Source organism: Pongo pygmaeus, chromosome 3 (assembly GCF_028885625.2).
Source record: "Pongo pygmaeus isolate AG05252 chromosome 3, NHGRI_mPonPyg2-v2.0_pri, whole genome shotgun sequence".
Lineage (NCBI taxonomy): Eukaryota > Metazoa > Chordata > Mammalia > Primates > Hominidae > Pongo > Pongo pygmaeus.
In genome coordinates this window covers 4,650,514-4,670,575 of record NC_072376.2, presented here as the reverse complement: position 1 = coordinate 4,670,575, position 20,062 = coordinate 4,650,514, and the positions used below count along the sequence as shown (strand labels likewise).

General features: G+C 56.9%; 1 protein-coding gene across 4 annotated transcripts in view; it reads left to right on the top strand.

The window, feature by feature from the left end:
- SH3TC1 (SH3 domain and tetratricopeptide repeats 1) overlaps positions 1-20,062 on the top strand; it is a 63,052-nt gene that overhangs the window by 27,933 nt on the left and 15,057 nt on the right. For all 4 annotated transcript variants that reach the window (XR_010125996.1, XM_054485389.2, XM_054485388.2 and 1 more), the window contains 9 exons: positions 2,631-2,758; positions 4,392-4,497; positions 6,025-6,171; positions 6,871-7,081; positions 8,178-8,254; positions 9,202-9,397; positions 13,032-13,162; positions 15,416-15,457; positions 17,225-18,889. Coding sequence is in view for 3 of the 4 variants with exons in the window: in XM_054485389.2 (XP_054341364.1) it covers positions 2,631-2,758; positions 4,392-4,497; positions 6,025-6,171; positions 6,871-7,081; positions 8,178-8,254; positions 9,202-9,397; positions 13,032-13,162; positions 15,416-15,457; positions 17,225-18,889 (2,703 nt within the window). In the remaining variant the exon portion in view is untranslated. The remainder of the gene's footprint in view (positions 1-2,630; positions 2,759-4,391; positions 4,498-6,024; positions 6,172-6,870; positions 7,082-8,177; positions 8,255-9,201; positions 9,398-13,031; positions 13,163-15,415; positions 15,458-17,224; positions 18,890-20,062) is intronic.

Here is a 20,062-nt window from a genome sequence, read left to right as displayed (position 1 = left end):
TGCCATATGGTAAGAAGTAGATGAAAGTACCCACTGCATTGTGGGGCGAGGTGTCCAGGCACAGGCTTCCCAGGGATGGGATCTCCGCAGGGCACAGGTGGAGGGAGGCAGCCCTGGGCCGGGGAGCGGAGCCCACAAAGGGGGCCCAGGAAGCTGTGGGCTGTGGAGGTGGTAAGAAGCCCTTTACCCTGGAGACCCCCCAACCCCCAGCTGGGGAGGAATGGAGACCCCAGCACCCATTGTTGGCTTTTCACCTTTGCTGTGATGCCCGACTGTCCTCTGACTTTCCTTTTGTGTGGTCAGCACTGCTGGTGGCCACTTGGGATGACCAGGATGCATTAGGCAATAGGACAAGTTATTTAGAATTTGAAAATGCAGGCCAGGTGCGGTGGCTCATGCCTGTAATCCCAGCACTTTGGGAGGCCGAGGCGGGTGGATCACTTGAGGTCAGGAGTTCAAGATCAGCCTGGCCCATATGGTGAAACCCCATCTCTACTAAAAATACAAAAATTAGCTGGCGCATGCCTGTAATCCCAGCTATTTGGGAGGCTGAGGCAGAAGAATCACTTGAACCCAGGAGGCAGAGGTAGTGAGCCGAGATCGCGCCATTGCACTCCAGCCTGGGCAACAGAGCGAGACTCTGTTCTTAAAAATAATAAAAAAAAAAAAAGCCATCACAGCTCAGGAACCATTGTGGAATGATGGGCTGGTGCCTCCTGTTGGGGGAGTGGATTCCAGATTCCAGAAGTCTCCAGGTTGGCCCGGTTGGCCCTTCCCCCATAGGGGGTGAGGGTGTTCGCTCAAGGGTCCCCTAGCAGAAAACTCTCAGGCAGGTGCTTTAAGCTTATTCAAAGGTGTGAGAATCCGTCTCTGTCTCTGTCTTGTTTCCATCTGTCTCTCCCTCCCATTTTCTCCCCTCTTCCTCTCTCTCTTCCTCCCGGTTTCTCCCCCCTCCCTCCCTCTCCCCCTTCCATTTTCTTCCCACTTCTGGTTTCTCCCCTCTCCCTCCCTCTCCCGCAACCCATTTTCTCCCTTCTCCCTCCCTCCTTCCTCCCCTTTTCTCCCCCCTCCCTCCCTCCCCACCCCGGTTTCTCCCCTCTCCCTCCCTCTCCCCACCGTCCCGTTTTCTCCCTTCTCCCTCTTTCTCCCCCTCCCGTTTTCTCCCCCTCCCTCCTTCTCCCCCTCCCATTTTCTCCCCCCTCCCTCCTTCTCCCCCTCCCGGTGTCTCCCCTCTCCCTCCTGATTTCTCCCCTCTTCCTTCCTCTCCCCCTCCTGGTTTCTCCCCTCTCCCTCTCTCTCCACCCCCCTCACCATTGTCTCCCTTCTCCCTCCCTCTCCCCCTCCTGGTTTCTCCCCTCTCCCTCCCTCTCCACACCCCCCCCCCACCGTTTTCTCCCTTCTCCCTCCCTCTCCCCCTCCCGGTGTCTCCCCTTTCCCTGCTCTCCTTCTCCCCTTCTACTCCTCATTCTCTTCCCCTCTCTCCGCCTTCTCCCTTGGGGCAGCCCTGCTCTGTAGAGGCCAAAGCCCCTGGAATGCCACTGCCTAGAGATCTGGGGCCGAGTCTTGACCTGGAGGATTGGGAAGACTTTTTTCTCAGCATTTCCAGGCACTGGGAAGGGATAGTGCATAGGGCAGACGGGGTCACAGCCCCGGGAGCCTGGATTCTAGTGGGAAATTGCCAACCTCAGACATTGAGGAGGGGGCTGGATCTCAGGAACTCCACAGCCCCCGTGGCGGGTGGCCCTCGGATGGGACACAGCAGACAGAGCACGTGCCCATCCCTGCAGAAGGTTCCGCTTGACGGTGCCACAGGGATGGCCCAGAGCAGGGCCGATGGGTTGGACCATGCTGTCATGGGGTCCCAATGGCTCTGCGCAGACCAGAGGACAGACAGGAGGGAGGGCCAGATGTGGATAGCTGCCCACGTCAGACCCACCAGGGCTCAGAACCACGATGGGGGCAGGGGTGGGGTGGGGGGTGGAGCCCATGGGGTTGCTGGTGGCTGACATGGTGTGTGAGTGGGAGGTGTCATTGATCCGAGCGGGGGTGGGGGCCCTCTGCCCTCTGAGAGACAGGGAAGAAGTGGAGAGGAGCCGGCTTAGGGAGGCAGAACTGAGATTTGCAAGGTGCTTGTGGGGTGTTTGCTGGAGGTAGGTGCCCCCATGGTCCCAGACTCCCCACCTTACAGTCACCGTGGGGGTGGAGGAGAGGCTTGCTAAATGTGGCTGTCCAGGTCCTGTGCCCGCAAGTTCCGACGCAGCAACCATCTGGGGTAGGGCGCTGAGGGGAGGGGTTGGAGGTTACGGTGACAGGGAGGGGAGACCATCTGCGTGCAGTGGTTTCAGTGCCAGCCTGGCCTGCAGGGGACATGAGTCCACTTGTCCCCACTGCTCCGTAGGACAGGCACTCACCCTGAAAGAAACAGGCTGGGAGCTAGGCAGTGGTCCAAGGCCTTTATAGGGGTGGGGCAAGGTTGTGATCTAAACCCAGGGCTTGAGCTCCCCAGGAGCTCACTGCCCAGGCCTTCGGGCTCAGGTGTGTGGGTTGGAGGCTGGCAGGTGGAGTACAGTGCCCCACAGACCTCCCAGCCCAGGTCAGACCAACTGCCCAACCTCCACCTGCCCCTCCAGACCTGACCCTGCAGCTGCTGGCTGTACGGAGGAAGAGTGGACTGCGGGACCCCGGCCTACAGCAGACCCTCCGGGGCCAGCTCCGCCTGCTGGAGAATGACAGCCGGGAGATGGCCCGCGTGCTCGGGGTGAGTAGCCCTCTGGGGACTGCTCAGGGATGGGAGCTGGAGTCGGGAGGAGGGAGGGGCTGAGGTGCAGTGTCTGAGACTGGGGACAGAGGAGGCAGGCCTCAGAGAGCGAGAGGAGAGTGGTGGCCTTGGAGGGGCGGCTGTGATACCCAGCGGGTGGTGAGGGCTTGTTTCTCCCACTTGCTTTGTGGAGGACACTGTGATCGTCCCTCTGCTCTCCCACAGCCCTAGCACAGGGGACCTTGAGCTGTCCCTTTCTCCACCCCACCCGCGAGGAATGTCAAAGTCTCTTTGATGGGGAGTTAAGGACAAGTGTGAAGTTAGTCTTATTATTTTTTTCCTGATGACAAAGCCAGCCTCCTGCGGGCTTCTGCACATACCAGCTTTCTGGGGAGGCTGGCACAGCATGTGTCTGGGCCTGGCAGACCTCCCCATGGCTGAGGGCCCGGGGCTTGGGAGCTGGGCTGGGCGTTACCACCACTGACTGTGGTTGGACCAGCCTGGCCTTGGCCGATGCCTCTCAGCCTCTGTGAACCCCGCTTCCTCAGCCATATACTGGGGATGCTTAGAATTACGTCCCCGGGAGCTGACTTGAGGGTTATGTGATTAACTCATACCAAGCACCTGCAGGGTGCTGGACAAATAGTACCTGCTCGACACGTGGGGCTGTCATGCGGATGTTGGGCACAGGTGAACTGGGTCAGCGTGCCGGCTCTGGGTTTGAATCTCAGCTGAGCCACTGACAGAGGTCAGACCTTGAATAAGAAATGGGGCCTTCAGCGGGACATGGTGGCTCACACCTGTAATCCTAGCACTTTGGGCAAATGAGGAAGGAGGATCACTTGAGCCCAGGAGTTCAAGACCAGCTTCAGCAACATAGGGAGACCTCGTCTCTACAAAAAAATTAAAAAGTTAGCCAGGTGCGATGGTGCACACCTGTGGGAGGGTAAAATGGGTGGATTATCTGAACCCAGGAGGTTGAGACTGCAATGAACCGTGATTGTGCCACTGCACTCCAGCCTGGGCAGCAGAGTGGGACCTCATCTCTAAAAAAAGAAAGAAAGAAAGAAACGGGGCTTTATTTTTTGTCTCTGAAATGGAGACTCTAATAGTACCCCCCGACACACACTTCCCGAGCCGGAAGAGTTCCAGTGTTAGCTGCTGTTATTTTTCATGCCCCATCAACACTGATTAATGGAAATCAGAGGAGAGGGGATGCTGGCCGGGGGGATGGAAATCAGAGCTGAAGCTGCAGGTGGGGCTGGGGCCACTCAGGGCTGAGAGTACAGCCGAACGGGGACCAGCTTAGGTCGGGAGAAGTGGCGGTCACTGGTGTGTGGGGGATAAGGCACGTAGAGTGCTGAAGGGGAGGCGTAGAGGGTGAGGGGCCAGGGCATGGGGGCCACGTGAGCTCTGGGAAGGGCAGGGCCTTCTCCCCACAGGCTCTGGAGAGCCACGGCTGGCTTGAGAGCAGGGGAGGAGCTGACTTGGGTTGGGAAGGAATCTGCCCTGGGTGTGTCGCCCCCCGCCGGGGCCACATCTGCGAGATGTCTCTGTCATGTGGACCCTGTCCTCCTGACAGATGCCCCAGAGCTCCTGGGGACCTCTCGAATTCCTATTTCTTTCTCTTAAGGAATTATCAGCCAGGCTGCTGTCTATCCACAGTGACCAGGACCGGATCGTGGTGACGTTTAAGACTTTTGAAGAAATCTGGAAGTTTTCCACTTACCACGCTCTTGGTAAAGAGGTGACCCTCCCAGAATTGGTCATGGGGACGCCCGTTGGAAGGTGCTGGTTACACACCATGCACTTAGAGTACATATTGGTGCTTTGTTTATTTATTTATTTATTGTTTTAAGACGAAGTCTCGCTCTGTCACCCAGGCTGGAGTGCAATGGCGCAATCTTAGCTCACTGCAACCCCTGCCCCCCGAGTTCAAGCGATTCTCCTGCCTCAGCTTCCTGAGTAGCTGGGATTATAGGCACAGGCTACCACGCCCAGCTAAATTTTTTGTATTTTTAGTAGAGATGGGGTTTCACCATGTTGACCAAGCTGATCTCAAACTCCTGGCTTCAGGTGATCTGCCCGCCTTGCCCTCCCAAAGTGGTGGGATTACAGGCGTGAGCCACGAATCTGTGCTTTAGAACAGGCAGGTTCACAAAGGCCTCACTAGCAAGATAGCAACACTGGTGTGCACACCTGTTGCTCAGGGAGAAATGCCGGGTAGGCGGAGTCGTAGACGGATGTGGGTCTTTGTCGCAGGAAGGATTTAGGCTGTGCTTCTGGTTGCCTTCACACGCTGCCCTCTGTAATTTCACTCAACCAGAACTTGAGGGAAGCTGCCATCCAGTGGCCTCAGTGCTGACCGGGAAGGCTGTTATTTGAAAGCTGACCCACGTGAGCTCTTCCTGGAATATTCCCTGTTCCATTTGGAGGAATTCCAGGCTCCAACGGAGCCTCCCTGGGGATCTTGCGACACCACCCTTGATTTGAGGGCTGAGTAAGTTAGGGAATAAGAATTTGTAGCCACAGTTCCCCGAGCACCGGTGAGCAGGGCTGATGCTCATCCCACTGTGGACGTGGGCTCCTTGATCTGGTTCTTGGAGGAAGTGGCTCATCCATGGCTGCCCATCCACAGTGATGGCCATTGTTGGGGGATGTCCATCCAGAGGGCAGCAGGCTTCGTGTCCCCCTCTTTCAGAGTCCACTCTACGCTGAGTGTGGAGGCAGGATTCTCACATCACTTGCCTGTGCCTTATGTGTGCACCGAGCCTCCTAGTTCAGCTGTGGTGAACGAAGCCTCACTGCCTCAGACGGGAGGGGGGAGCTCGCAGCATCCCAGAGACAAGGCTTCACCTGATAGAAATGGAAACAGATACCAGCTCATGATGCGGGGTGGGGCTCACACATGTGCGTTTCAGACCCACCTTGCTGCTGGCCCCTACCCCCCGCGGCCTGCACGGCCCCCGACCACATGGTCTCCATCTCACAGAGGGGAATATGGAGGCATGGAGAGGTCAGATAACTTGACCACGGTTGCCACTGGTGGGTGGTAGAGCTGGGCTTGACCTCTCACAGCCCGGTTGGTCAGGCCGTGGGCCGCTGTGTGTAGCCAGCACTGTGGGCACCCCAGGGCAGGTGGGTGTCTTCCATGGTCTCCCTGGACCTGGTCAGTGCAGGGCTCAGCCGACCTGGGACCACACAGGCTTCCCTGCCTCCCCGCCCCTCTTCCGGAGCCCTCGGGTGACTGGGCCTGGCCTCCACAGGCTTCACTCATCACTGCCTGGCAAACCTGCTCATGGACCAGGCCTTCTGGCTGCTCTCGCCCAGTGAGGAGGAGGAGACGGCCATCCAAGTCCACGTGGATGAGAACGCCTTGAGGCTGACCCACGAGAGCCTCCTCATCCAAGAAGGTGAGCGTTGCGTGGGGTGATGGCCGAGATCCAGCTGGGCGGGGCACGCCCGGGCTGTGGGGTGACAGCCTGGATCCCGCTGTGCTGAGCATGCCTGGGGCTGTGGGCTGCAGAGCCTCTGGAGGCTGAGGGGTGCTTCAGGCAGGGAGGTGTGCTTGGTGTGGCACTGTCACTTAGCTGTAGAGACCCTGGCCAGCCCCCAGGGACACAGAGGTGCCTGGAAAACAGTGGAAGAGAGGTTCTGTCTAGTGCCAGCCCCCAGCTCATGTCCCTGACATGGCTGCTGCCCTGGCTTTGCGGTTGGCCCCGAGTCTGAGGAGGGGACATGAGGCTGTCTTTCCTACCTGACCACAGCAGGAGGGGGCCTGCCAGCAGTGGCTGGGGTCACTGGGGCGGTCCATGGAGAAGGGCCCTGGGGGTCCCATGTTTGGCTCCGCATCGCACAGTCAGGGAAACTGAGGCCCAGGGCGAGGTTCTGAGGCTGAGCCAGCCTCACACAGCACATGGAGGCAGAGCTGGGACCTCGCCCCGGGCCCACCTCTCTGTCTGAGCCCCTTTGGGTCTCTGTACCTGCAGACACTGGGAGGGGCCATTCCTGCGGGTGCTGCCTTCATTGTCTGCGCGGCAGGGGTATGGGGGGCAGGGCCACAGCTGCGCCCAGTCTGGCCACCCTCAGTGACCGCCTCCATCCTTTTGAAGGGCCCTTCTTTGTCCTGTGTCCTGAACACCATGTGAGAGAGATGACGGGTCCCCGGGATGCAGGAAATGGCCCCCAGGCCCTCAGGCAGGCTTCGGGGGCTCCCCAGGGAGAGGCGGCACCAGAAACAGACTCTTCACCGCCGAGCCCCAGCGTGCCCTCCGAGGAGGTGGCAGTGGCAGCCGCCCCGGAGCCTTTGATTCCGTTTCATCAGTAGGTACCGGCCTTTGCTGCTCTGAGAGCTATTGGCCTCGCTGAGACTCCCAGGCCCGGGTCATCTGGAGGTCAAGGGGATGGACAGGGAATGGTGGGAGCCCCGGACGGACCTGGCCATGGCCTTGTTCTGCTGCTTCCCAGCTGTGTGGCCTCAGCAAGTTGGTCCACCTCTCTGGGCCTCTGGCCTGCCAGCTGCATGATAGGCCAATGACATCCACTTGGCAGGGCTATCCTGGGGTTTGATGGCACAAGAGGTGTGGCATGAGCTCTCACCAGGCTCATCTGAAAAGCTTTTGAGGAAGCTACATAAAACATGCGTATCCAGAGTGAGAAGGCACACGGGACCCACAGGTAGAGCTGGGGGATGTGAGGACAGGTGACATGCAAACTCCTGTTCACTTGCTGAAGCAGGGGGCATTAACTTGGGTTGTAGCTTCCTGGTAGCCAAAGCAAAGAGAGAACCTCAATCTCTTGATTTGCAGTGTCTCAACTGACAGGCTGTGGCTTGGCTTTTCTCATTACTGAGACCCAAGAGGAGCTTCTCCTAAGAATCCTTCCTATGTTCTCTGGCCAGTGGTGTCCCAACAGGGGACACTGAGAGTGTTCTGCCATCTGGGAAAGAGGGACTGTCAGTCATCTAGTCCAGCTTCCTTTTTTTTCTGGCTGAAGGAACTGAGGCCGAGAGAGGAGTGATCTGTTCAGGTTATATGGCAAAGTCACAGTGGTGCAAGGATTTGAATCCAGGCCTCCAGAGCCCCAGGCTGGGATCTCCCTCACCCCTCACTGTGTGGAGCTGGGGGAGGCAGGTGCTTTGGAGGTCTGCAGGGTTCCAGGCCCACAGGGGTGGCAGTGTTTCCAGATGAGGGCCCTAGGCTGAGGGGTGTGGGGCTCCCTGGGGGCAGTGCCACACGCACGGGGCCTGAAGGCCACACACCTGGGCAGGCGTGTGTGTGTGTGTGCACGTGTGTGAGTCGGGGGAGGCGAGGGATCTGCTCAGGTTGCTGGGGGCTGCTGACCTGTCCAGTCTCTGCACAGGATGTATCTGCCCCAAATCTGAAATCCCGCAGCAAAGACCTCCCTCTTCCGGCTCCAGGTGGGCTCTTAGGGTCCCCCAGGACCCCATCGATGACGCCATGGGTGGCCCTGTGATGCCCGACAACCCGCTGATGGGTAAGTGTTTCCATGGGCCTCTCTTTCCTGGGGAAATGTGTGTGCCAGGGAGCAGCACCAACATTTTGGAAGTTGCCCTATATCCTCCCTGAGTCAGAGAGAGAGCTATTAGGTAGTGCAAAAGTAATTGTGGTTTTTGTTATTACTTTCAATGGCAAAAACCGCAATTACTTTTGTACCAACCGAGTCTTCTCCAGCTTGTGAGGTCATAACTGACACTCAGGAGGCTCTGGGGGATGGTGCAGCCTCACAGGATGCTCAGTGAAGCTGCACCAGGGCCCCTGGCCACTGTCTCCAAAGAGCTCCCAAATGTCACTTCTCAGTGCAACCCAACAGTCTCAGACTCTATCCTTCTGTCACCGTGTGAAACGCCTGGAAGGCCCTCGGCCGAGGTGGGCTGGCGCTGGCTGAATTTGCCACACTTGCTAACAGAGGATGGTGACCACGTCCTCTTTATGAAAAGCTGGGACTGCCAGCAGCCCTTCTCCTTGGATGCCAGGTCCGGAGGTTTTTGCTCTGTGGCAAGCTGCCAGTGTCTGGATGGCCTGTGCACCTGTCAGAGCTGCCGGTGTCTGGATGGCCTGTGCACCTGTCAGGGGGACTAAAGCCCCATGCAAGAGCGGGGTGGAGAGTAGGTGGGGCCGGGGGTTGTGGCTGCAGAAGGAAAGGAGGAAAGAGCCTTGGCCTTGGAGGCTGATGGCCGAGACTCATTTATCAACATCTCTGAGCCTCCATTTTTCTCATCTTCAACAGAGGGATAAAAACATCCCCTCTGAGGACCATGTAGACGTTCCCTCCCTCATTGCAGAGACCAAGCTTTACTACGAACCTCCTAGCAGCCAAAAGATGAATTCCCCATGGTTCAGGGTGGCTGGCATCGGCCCTGTCTGCCCGCTCTGGCCCCCATTTGGTCTCCCGGGCACTCACCATGTAGCTTTCTTCCGCAGCTGTGGGCCTGGCCTCGGCATTGGCAGACTTCCAGGGCTCGGGGCCTGAAGAGATGACCTTCCGAGGTGGAGACCTTATCGAGATCCTTGGGGCGCAGGTGCCTGGCCTGCCCTGGTGCGTGGGCCGACACACAGCCTCGGGCCAGATGGGGTTTGTGCGGAGCAGTCTCATCAGCACGCAGGACCCCGTGTCCCAGTGAGTGGCTGAAGCCCCGCCCCTTTCCTGAACCCACCCCCATCTCACCTAAGGGGAAGTTGTTGCGTCCACCTGGCTCCCCCGGTAACAAGACTGAAAGTCACTGTGGACGACGCCTAGTCTCTTCCCTTGTCCTCAGGCTGCTGCCCCCTTGGCCCCAGTGCCTGACTCCAGGGTCCCCTGGTGTCCTTCCTCCGGGCTGCTGCAGGGAGAGCGTTCCGTCCAATGCACACCTGCCCATGTGCATCATCTTCCCGTGGCTACCGTGATAAGGCACGGCACACCAGGGGCTTAAAGCAACAGAAATGTGCTCGTTCAGAGTTGTGGAGGCCGAAAGTCTAAAACCAAGGCCGGAAGGGACACATTTTCTCTGGAGACTCTAGGGGAGGGTCCTTCTTGCCTCTTCCAGCTCCTGGTGGCCATGGGCGTTCCTTGGCTTGTGGCCACATCACTGCACTCTGCCACCGTCTCCACGTGGCTGTCTTCCTCTGTGTATCAAAGTATTCTCTTCTTATAAGGGTGCCCATCTCCTAGCACCCATCTGACTCCAGTCTGACCTCATCTTAGCTGAACTAATTACATCTGCAAAGATCCTTTCTCCAAAAAAGCTTACCTTCTGAGGTTCTGAGAGACATGAATTGAGGGACACGATTTAATCCAGTACACACGTCGCTCTCCTCTGTAAAGCCCCAGGAAGCTTCTGGGCCCGACCTTGCAGGCCCCCATGGCCAGGGTGGCCCTTGACATCAGCTCACCCGAGTGCAGCTGCACAGAATACCTTGTGCCTTCTAAAACTGCTCTGGGTGACACGTGTGTCCTTCTGCCTGGGATGCCCCCTCTCCTCGATCCCCCTGTTCTCCTGGGACCTCCCATCAGACCCCGTGGCTCCTCTGTGGGAGCACTCTTTTGGCCATATGCCTCTTCCTAGAGGAGCACTCTTTTGGCCATATGCCTCTTCCTAGAGGAGCACTCTTTTGGCCATATGCCTCTTCCTAGAGGAGCACTCTTTTGGCCATATGCCTCTTCCTAGAGGAGCACTCTTTTGGCCATATGCCTCTTCCTAGAGGAGCACTCTTTTGGCCATATGCCTCTTCCTAGAGGAGCACTCTTTTGGCCATATGCCTCTTCCTAGAGGAGCACTCTTTTGGCCATATGCCTCTTCCTAGAGGAGCACTCTTTTGGCCATATGCCTCTTCCTAGAGGAGCACTCTTTTGGCCATATGCTTCTTCCTAGAGGAGCACTCTTTTGGCCATATGCCTCTTCCTAGAGGAGCACTCTTTTGGCCATATGCCTCTTCCTAGAGGAGCACTCTTTTGGCCATTTGCCTCTTCCTAGAGGAGCACTCTTTTGGCCATATGCCTCTTCCTGTGTGATTTGCACGCCACCCATGACCTGCCTGCCCCCAGCCAGGGAACTCCAAGAGAAGAATTCCCTGGTCACTTCTGTGTTCTCACTGCCCGGTGCGAGCAGCAGCAGGGGGTCTTTGGAGAGGAGTCAGCTGTGCCTATCCTTTGATGGAATTCTGTTTCCCTGGACTTGACCTTGTTAAGATCTCAGTCAAGGAGCCCAGAGAATGTGGGTGCATGGAGAGGCCACCTTCTGGGTCATGTGACCCTGGTCGTGGCCCCATGCACTGATGGCTAGGCCATGCACTGATGGCTAGGCCATGCACTGATGGCAGGAGCTAGACCAGCAGTTCCCAAAGCATGTTCTCACCCACTGCTCCATCACAGACTTCATCATGCCCTAAGGAGTGGGGAAAAGCTTTGTCCACATCCCTTGTGTGTGATCCCAGGGATTCCCAGCACAAACAAGGCATCCTTTTCCTGTTGAAATGCCTTTTCCACACTTAGGTAACCTCCAGAATCCTCTTCTCACACAACCTTGTTTGCTTTTGACTGAGCTAGTGTTCCATGGAACACTGTTTGAGGATCCCTGGTCTAGCTGATCCCTACCATCTCCAAGGGAGACCACAACTTCTCAACAGGTCACTGGGGGCCGTGTGAAGTCAACATGTACTGAACTTACAAAGGGTCAGAGAAGAGCTGGGGAATGAGCTAGTTTGTTCCCTTCCTTTAACCCAAAAGGATGACAGGGCTGGGTGCCATTGGTCCTGTTCACAGCTGGAGAAATTCTGACTTCTCTCATTCACTCAACAAATGTTTGCTGAATATCTTTCCTATTCCAGACCCTGGGTTTTCATCTTTTATTTAATGAACAACTGGTGGCTCTTCTTTTTTTTTTCTTTAACTTTATTTTTGACACAATTTCAGGCTTAGAAGAGAGTTGCAAAAAGAGTATAACATTCCCATACGCCCTCACCCAGATTGCACAAATTGTTAACATGTTATGACATTTGCTTTATTACTTTCTCTCTTTCACTTCTATTTTTTTCTAAACCCTTTGAGAGTAAGTGTAAACATGATGTTCCTTTACCCCTAAATAATGCAGTATGTGGTTCCAAAAGCAGGACATCTGCTTACATAAACACAGTACAACTGTCGAAATCAGGAAATTAACACTGATACAATGCCATTATCTACAGATCTTATTCAGATTTTGCCAGTAGTCACAATGATGGCCTTTGTAGACAATGAAAATTTCAGACCACGTGTTCTACTCAGATGTCCTGTCTTGCCTCCTTAATATGAAACAGCTTTTCAGTCTTTTTTTTGATGTTTTTAAAGAATACAGGCCTGTTATTTTGCAGAATGTGCTGTAAGCTACTCTAAGTTTTTAAAAAATCTGAATAAGATGCATTTCAAAGTTTCATATTATACTGGTAATTTAGTCCTATAAGCAAAAATTGCCTCCTTTCTCCTTTCCTCTCTCGCTCTCTCTCTGTTTCTTCCTGTAGTTCTTCTCCCTGACTTTATGAGTATGCCCTGAGTGTATGTTGGGCACTCTGGGGAGCACGGAGGTTGTACAGAATCAGTGGGAGTTTACAATGTGGAGAGATTGGATTGGTTCTGTCTGCAGCTGTCACAGGGGACTCCATAAGGGAGGGGACATTTGGAATGGGGCTTTGAAGGCTGCCTAGGAGCTCACTGTCCTAGGACGCCATTACCTGTTTACATCTGTTGCAGCCTTTCTTGCTTCTGAGTATCTGCCCCTGGCCAGACAAGGCACCCCTTGAGGGCAGGATCTGTTTTTTGTTTTTGTTTTTGTTTTTGTTTTTGTTTTCAGACAGAGTCTTGCTCTGTTGCCCAGGCCGGAGTGCAGTGGTGTGATCTCGGCTCACTGCAGCCTCTTCCTTCTGTGTTCAAGTGATTCTCCTGCCTCAGCCTCCCGAACAGCTGGGATTACAGGCTCATGCCACCATGCCTGGTTAATTTTTGTATTTTTGTAGAGACGGGGTTTCACCATGTTGGCCAGGCTGGTCTTGAACCCCTGACCTCAAGTGATCCACCCACCTCAGCCTCCTAAAGTGCTGGGATTACGGGTGTGAGCCACCACGCCTGGACTTTTTGTTGTTGTTGTTGTTGTTGTTGTTTTTAAATCTCTGTCTCCACCCCTGGGCAGAGAGTCGTGCTCCGAGACTGTCTGTCAAATCAAGGAATGGAAATGTGTCTTAGTGTGAAATGCTGACTTTGCAAATACGTTATTTTGTATAAAGCACTTCATTTTTTCCAGGTTGGAAAGTGCGATTTTTCTCAATGAGGAAGAGAAGTCATTCTTCAGTGAGGGCTGCTTTTCTGAGGAGGATGCCAGGCAGTTGCTGAGGCGGATGTCGGGCACCGATGTCTGCAGCGTGTACAGCCTGGGTGCGTGTAGGCGATGCCTGTGGCGGAGCCGCTGCCCTCCCCTTTCCCTTCTGCAGCCCCCGCTGCCTTCGTCCATCCACAGATAGTGAGTGCCAGCCCCTGGGCGCTGAAAGGTGAACAGACAGAGGTTGCAGCTGCCTCCAGGGCACACGGGCTGCAGACAAGCCAGACAGGAGGGAGGAGGGGTGAGGGGCTGGGGGCACGGGAATGCGGCCCTGAGACTCCCGTGGGCACCAGGGAAGCCCTTCCTTCCCTGACCCCAGGTACCTGCCTGAGACGCTGGGTGAGGGAGAGGGTGTGGGCCTGGTTCTAATTTGCCAGCCCTGAGGGCTCCTGTTTGGGGCCCAGCCCTCTTCCCACTGTGCTTTGCCCGGGTGAGAGAGGCTTTTCTCTTTGTCACAAGACAAAGAACCCAGGCTGTGGTGTGGCCTGGTCACCTGGCTGCCAGGGAGTGTCACGGTGGGACCCCAGGGCTGCCGCCTCCTAAGGACAGAGATAGTCCCTCTGACCTCAGTGTCCCTCTGTGTGCGAAAGGTTTCTCTGGTGGCTGCAGTGCAATGCATAGATGAAGGTGGCATGTCACCCACAACATAAAGAAACATGGCAGAGGCCGTGCTATCTGCTGGGTGTAGATAAACACAAACGGGCCTACACTTTTTTTTTTTTTTTTTGAGACAGAGTCCTGCGCCGTTGCTCAGGCTGGAGTGCAGTGGCATGATCTCGGCTCACTGCAACCTCTGCCTCCCGGGTTCAAGCGATTCTCGTGTCTCAGCCTCCCAAGTAGCTGAAACTACAGGCACGAGCCACCACACCCTGGATTAGTTTTGTATTTTTTTGTACAGACAGGGTTTCACCATGTTGGCCAGGCTGGTCTCGAATTCCTGACCTCAGGTGATCTGCCAGCCTCAGCCTCCCAAAGTGCTGGGATTACAGCTGTGAGCCACCGTGCCCAGCATCTACACACCTACTTGTATACCTGTCTACACACGTACAAACACAGACATAAACACACAAATACACATGTAAATACACACTGTGTGCATGCACACATGCACTCACATGTATACACGCACACACACACACACACCCATGCAGACATGTGTGCACATGTGCCTGCAGAGGTGTACACACACATACACACATGTGCATGCACCCCCTCACAAGATGTACACGCACACGTACATACATATGCATGCACCCCCACACACACAGATGCACACACATATATAAACAGATACAATTCCACACACACTTTTTTCCTGCTTGCTCGGTGACATGCATTACAAGACCTTTTCCCCACCAATATTAGAGTTAAAATTTGTAGACCCCACAAATCAACTTCCCTTCCTGAATGGACAAACTTCGACTTGACCTCAGCATATCAAGGCTCAGACCCCCTGGATGGTATCTCCTGTTCTTTTTAGGAAGCAGGTTTGAGACCCTCCACACTGTGGGGTGTTGTGGGTGGGGGCATTGCAGGGTGCAGGTGTCATAAGTGGGGGTGTTGCAGGGTGCAGGTGTTGTGAGATGGAGGCATTGCAGGATGCTCCCCAGAACTGCACACCTGTTATCCCAGTTCACAGCGCTTGACGCTGTCCACATCTTTTTACAGCTATTTCTCACTTGACCTCCATGGAAACCCAGTAAGCAGTTAGTGTCAGCCACTTTACGGGGTGAAACTGAGACCCGGGAGCTGCCTGCCCTGGGATGAAGAGGGTGGGGGTGCACTGCAGAGCGGTGTTGATCCCTGGGCTGTCGGACTCAGAGCTGCTGCCTGTTCAATGCGCCCTGCTCCCTGATGGAGCTGATGGAAGCCGAGAGGGTGCTCCCCACTGATGATGGGAGGATGTCCCCAGAAGATGGGAGAGTGGAGTCCCCACAGGGATTGGGTGGGGTGGAGGCCTGGAGATGCTGGAACATGAGAATTCTCTGGCCCATTGGCTGGTGCCTCTTCCTCAGGTGTCAGGAGTGCTCCTATGCTGGTTGCACCTGCACCCTGCAACACCCCAGCCCACAACACCTGCACCCTGCAACATCTCAGCCCTCAACACCTGCACCCTGCAACATCTCAGCCCACAACACCTGCACCCTGCAACACCCCAGCCCACAACACCTGCACCCTGCTACATCTCAGCCCTCAACACCTGCACCATGCAATGTTCTCACCCTGCAACATCGACACCAGCTCAACCTGGCAGGGGACCAGAGGTGCTGGCCGGGGGTGTTGATTGCTTCTCTTTTCTCCCTTGCCAGACTCAGTAGAGGAAGCTGAGACCGAGCAGCTGCAGGAACAAGGTGGGTTTTGCCGGTGGCTCAGGCTTCCTCTGGTTATGAGCTGGGTCTTGGGGTAATGCCGGGGGAGGTGACAGAGCTGAGCACGGTGGGCATTGGGTGCGGCTGTCACCCCTCTGTGGTGTGGGCTGGGGGCTTGACGGAGGTCGCCTGAGGTGGGCCTGAACCTCCCATCCACTGTGGCACTGGAGGCCGTGGGGTCCCACACTTCTTCCAATGAACATGCTGGACCCCGCCTGGTCCCCGACCGAGGTGGAGCGTCCTTTCCACTGCTTGGGCCCACTTGTAGCTGTGGGTTCCTTTCTCATGACCTGGAGAAGCTGCAGCTCCCTTCTGCTCTGCCTCAGAGGTGGGAGGCCACACTGCCCTCAGCGGGTGGCAGAATTCAGAGCCTTAGGTTGCAGGGGCCTCAACTGAGGTCCCTCAAGGGTCTGCTCCTTCCTGAGGGGCTGATTCAGGGAGACCCTCCCATCTCCCCTCTACAGCTCTGTCTCTTCCCCTCACACAGGGTCCGCATGGGGAGAGCCTGGGGATGTGGACACCCCAAGGGCCCTCGAAGTTCCCTGGGAATGGGATCCATCCCAGTACATCTGGGACGCAGGCAGGAGGTCCCAGAGGAGGCCAGGAAGCCAGTGGGGAAGGGAAAGCTGTTGTAGGTTTGCCTGGGGGAGGGGGTGGATCCACCCTCTGCCGAAGTCCCTGGAGCAAAGGCCAGTGGCTCTCCAGCTGCCCCCAAGGCCAGGGTAATGGCTGGGAGGGGCTGTTTGCCTCTGCCGGGCGGGGGAGATTTCTTAGCTAATCTAGTGTAGTCAAGTCAGACATTTGCCTCTAAATCATATTTAATTTTTTTTTTAATTCCAAGGCTTTACAGATGAATAAGGAGACAGTTTGTATTGAAAATATTTTTTACATGTGAGCTTGAAACAGAGAGTCTATTTAAATCTAGATTCTTTCCTTCCCAGTAATGTCTCCTTTCGTCTCAGGTTTTCCAACAGGAAATGCGCTTGTTTGCTCACCTCTGGGAGGGGGCTTTGGCTGGGAATCCACCAAAGCCAGCAGGCGCCAGCCGGCTGCATGGGCAGCCTGGCCTTTGTTAACCCTTTAGGAACTGCGGGCTTCAGGTTTTCAGACCGTCCAAGGTGAAGGTGGCCACAGGAGCCTGGAAGCTTTCCCATCCTTCCTGCAGGGATGGTCCATTTCCCTGCATGGAGCTGGGTACACGGCTACAACATCCCTGTCCTCTGCCATGGGTGGCTTTACCAATTTTGCATAGCAGCTTTTGAGCTGATCAGTAGCTCTGACTGGCTGTTGAGGATTTCATGGATTCCTGTACCCCATCGGGGGGCCCAGTATGCTGACAAAAATTACATTTGTACTTGTAGTGCTGCATATACATGGGTCCGATTAGAAGGCTTTGATTCTTTCTAAAGGGAAAGGCATCTCTGAGGGATCACTGAGCTGACACATAGTCTCCTAAAACCATGCTGTCAGGTGGGTGACAAAGGAGGACAGGAGGGTGATTTTGTGGGAGAGTCGGGCCACGGGCCTGCGTTCTCTCTGTCCCCACAGTACCGGAGTTCCTACGTGCTCCAGGCCCTGGGTTTGCATTGCACATACTACTCAAGGGCTCATGGCCAGCCGGCGGGGCAGTATCGTCTGGAAAGTGCTGTGCCAGGGACACAGAGGCCGGGGATGCTAGGACCCTGCCCCCGGTGGACCCAGGACTCACTGCTGGACTCTAATCTGTCTAGGTGTTTTTGTGACTTGCAGAAATACCTCCACCTTGCCTGAGCCCGGAGCCACAGGAGACCCTGCAGAAGGTGAAGAATGTTCTGGAACAATGCAAGACCTGCCCAGGCTGCCCCCAGGAGCCAGCGTCCTGGGGTCTCTGTGCGGCATCCAGCAATGTGAGCTTGCAGGACCCCGAGGAGCCCCCCTTCTGCTTGGAAGCCAAGGATGACTGGGAGGACCCAGAGGCCCTGAGCTCACTACTGCTGTTCCTGAACGCCCCTGGGTACAAGACCAGCTTCCGTGGCCTGTATGGTGTGGCGCTGCCATGGCTGAGCAGCATGTTCCGCAGCTTCAGTGACGAGGAGGAGCTGGCTGGGCACCTAGCACGGGCCCGCGGGGCGGCCAAGAAAGCTGGCCTCCTCATGGCCCTGGCCAGGCTCTGCTTCCTCCTGGGGCGGCTGTGCAGCAGGAGGCTCAAGCTGTCCCAGGCCCGGGTGTACTTTGAGGAAGCGCTGGGGGCCCTGGAGGGCAGCTTCGAGGACCTGTTCCTGGTGGTGGCTGTGTACGCCAACCTGGCCAGCATTTACCGGAAGCAGAAGAACCGGGAGAAGTGTGCACAGGTGGTGCCCAAAGCCATGGCCCTGCTCCTGGGGACGCCCGGCCACATCTGCAGCACCGAGGCGGAGGGGGAGCTCCTGCAGCTGGCGCTGCGGCGGGCGGTGGGTGGCCAGAGCCTGCAGGCCGAGGCCCGGGCCTGCTTCCTGCTGGCCAGGCATCACGTGCACCTCAAGCAGCCCGAGGAGGCCCTGCCCTTCCTAGAGCGGCTGCTGCTTTTGCACAGGGACTCGGGAGCCCCAGAGGCTGCATGGCTCTCAGACTGCTACCTACTCCTGGCTGACATCTACAGCCGCAAGTGCCTGCCCCACCTGGTGCTGAGCTGTGTCAAGGTGGCCTCATTGCGGACACGGGGCTCGCCGGCCGGCTCGCTGAGGAGTGTGAACCTCGTGCTCCAGAACGCCCTCCAGCCCCACAGCCTCCCCGCCCAGACTTCCCACTACCTCAGGCAAGCGCTGGCCTCCCTGACGCCGGGCACGGGCCAGGCGCTGCGCAGCCACCTCTACGCCAGCTTGGCCCAGCTGTACAGACACCACGGCTGCCACGGCCCGGCCATCACCTTCATGATGCAGGCAGTGGAAGCCAGTGCTGTTGCTGGAGTCCGTGCCATCGTGGACCACCTGGTGGCCCTGGCCTGGCTGCACGTGCTTCATGGGCAGAGCCCGGTGGCCCTGGACATCCTGCAGTCTGTCCAGGATGCGGTGGTGGCCAGCGAGGACCAGGAGGGCGTGATTGCCAACATGGTGGCCGTGGCTCTGAAGAGGACCGGCCGGACGAGGCAGGCAGCGGAGGGCTACTACTGCGCCCTGCGGGTGGCTCGGGACCTGGGCCAGCAGAGGAACCAGGCAGTGGTGCTGGCCAACTTCGGGGCCCTGTGCCTGCACGCGGGTGCCAGCAGGCTGGCCCAGCACTACCTCCTGGAGGCTGTGCGGCTGTTCTCGAGGCTGCCCCGTGAGGAGTGTGGCCGGGACTTCACCCACGTGCTCCTGCAGCTGGGTCACCTCTGCACCCGCCAGGGCCCGGCCCAGCAGGGCAAGGGCTACTATGAGTGGGCCCTTCTGGTCGCCGTGGAGTTGGGCCACGTGGAGAGTGAGTGCCCCGGTTCCTCCTGCGTGCCTTCCGGGGCCACTCGGGTCAGGGCATACCTGGGGTTTGTGATTCAGACACAAGCGGTGGTTTTTCCACCATCGAAAGTGCTGAGTCATGGCAAACAGCAGATGTTGGCAAGCGCCCTGGAGACAGGCAGTTCCCACACAGGGCCAGGCCCTCTGGGCCCTATTCGGGGAACCAGCTCTTCCCGGTTTGCCCAGGGACCATCCTGCCTTGAGCACTGAAAGTCCTGCATGCTGGGAATCCCTGAAGTCTGGGCAACGGGCGCTTCCAGACATAACCCTGGAAGCGAGGCAGGCTCCGCTGAGCTGGGGCTTGGGGCCCCTCCATGAGCCAGGCCCTGAACGCCGGTGCTTGTGCCCATGTTATCTGCTTGACATCTCGGCAGCCCTGTGCACCTGTCATCCCACTTCACAGAGGACGCAGGGGCGGGTGGTTACCCAAAGCCGCAGAGCAGTTTATGCAAAAGCAGCTCGTTGTGCAGAGTGTGCCAGGCCCCACCCACAAATGGGGCTTGTGGGGTCCTTGGGTGGCAGGGGCTGAGCGTGGGAAAGTGAGCTTCAGGCCAGAGAAGCCACAAAAGGGTGAGTGGCGTGATGGCGGGGCAGCTCTTGGTCCCGGGTTAGGGAAGCCTCTTTAGTCTGGGACCAGAGGGTTGAGAAGATTTAGTCAAGTATTAGGTGGTAGGTGAGGGGCTGGTGGTGTAGCCTGTGTGAAGGCCCAGGGGTGAGTGAGGAGGGGTGTGTGAGCGGGGGTGTGATGGGGGTGAGTGAGCGGGGATGTGATGGGGCTGAGTGAGCAGGGGTGTGAGCGGGTGAGCGGGGATGGGTGGGGTGTAAGTGGGGGTGAGTGAGCAGGGCCTATGCAGGGAGGTACAGAGTTGGGCGTGGGTGGGTTGGGTGCTGGATGGTGAGAAGCTCTGCTGGAGAGCTAAGCAGGGCCTGGGGCCTCAGGCTGTGGCTTGGCCTTTTCCCCAAGGGCACTGGGGAGCCATGGAGTGCTGTAGAATAGTCACGGCAGCCTGAGCAGTGAATGGACAGTAGGTGGGCAGGGCTGCCCGAAATCTGGGCCAGAGAGGATAGATGAGGAAGTTGAGTCTGGGGAAATGGCCGAGACACGGGGTACTGTTGCAGGTCCCCTCTGCCTTGCAGC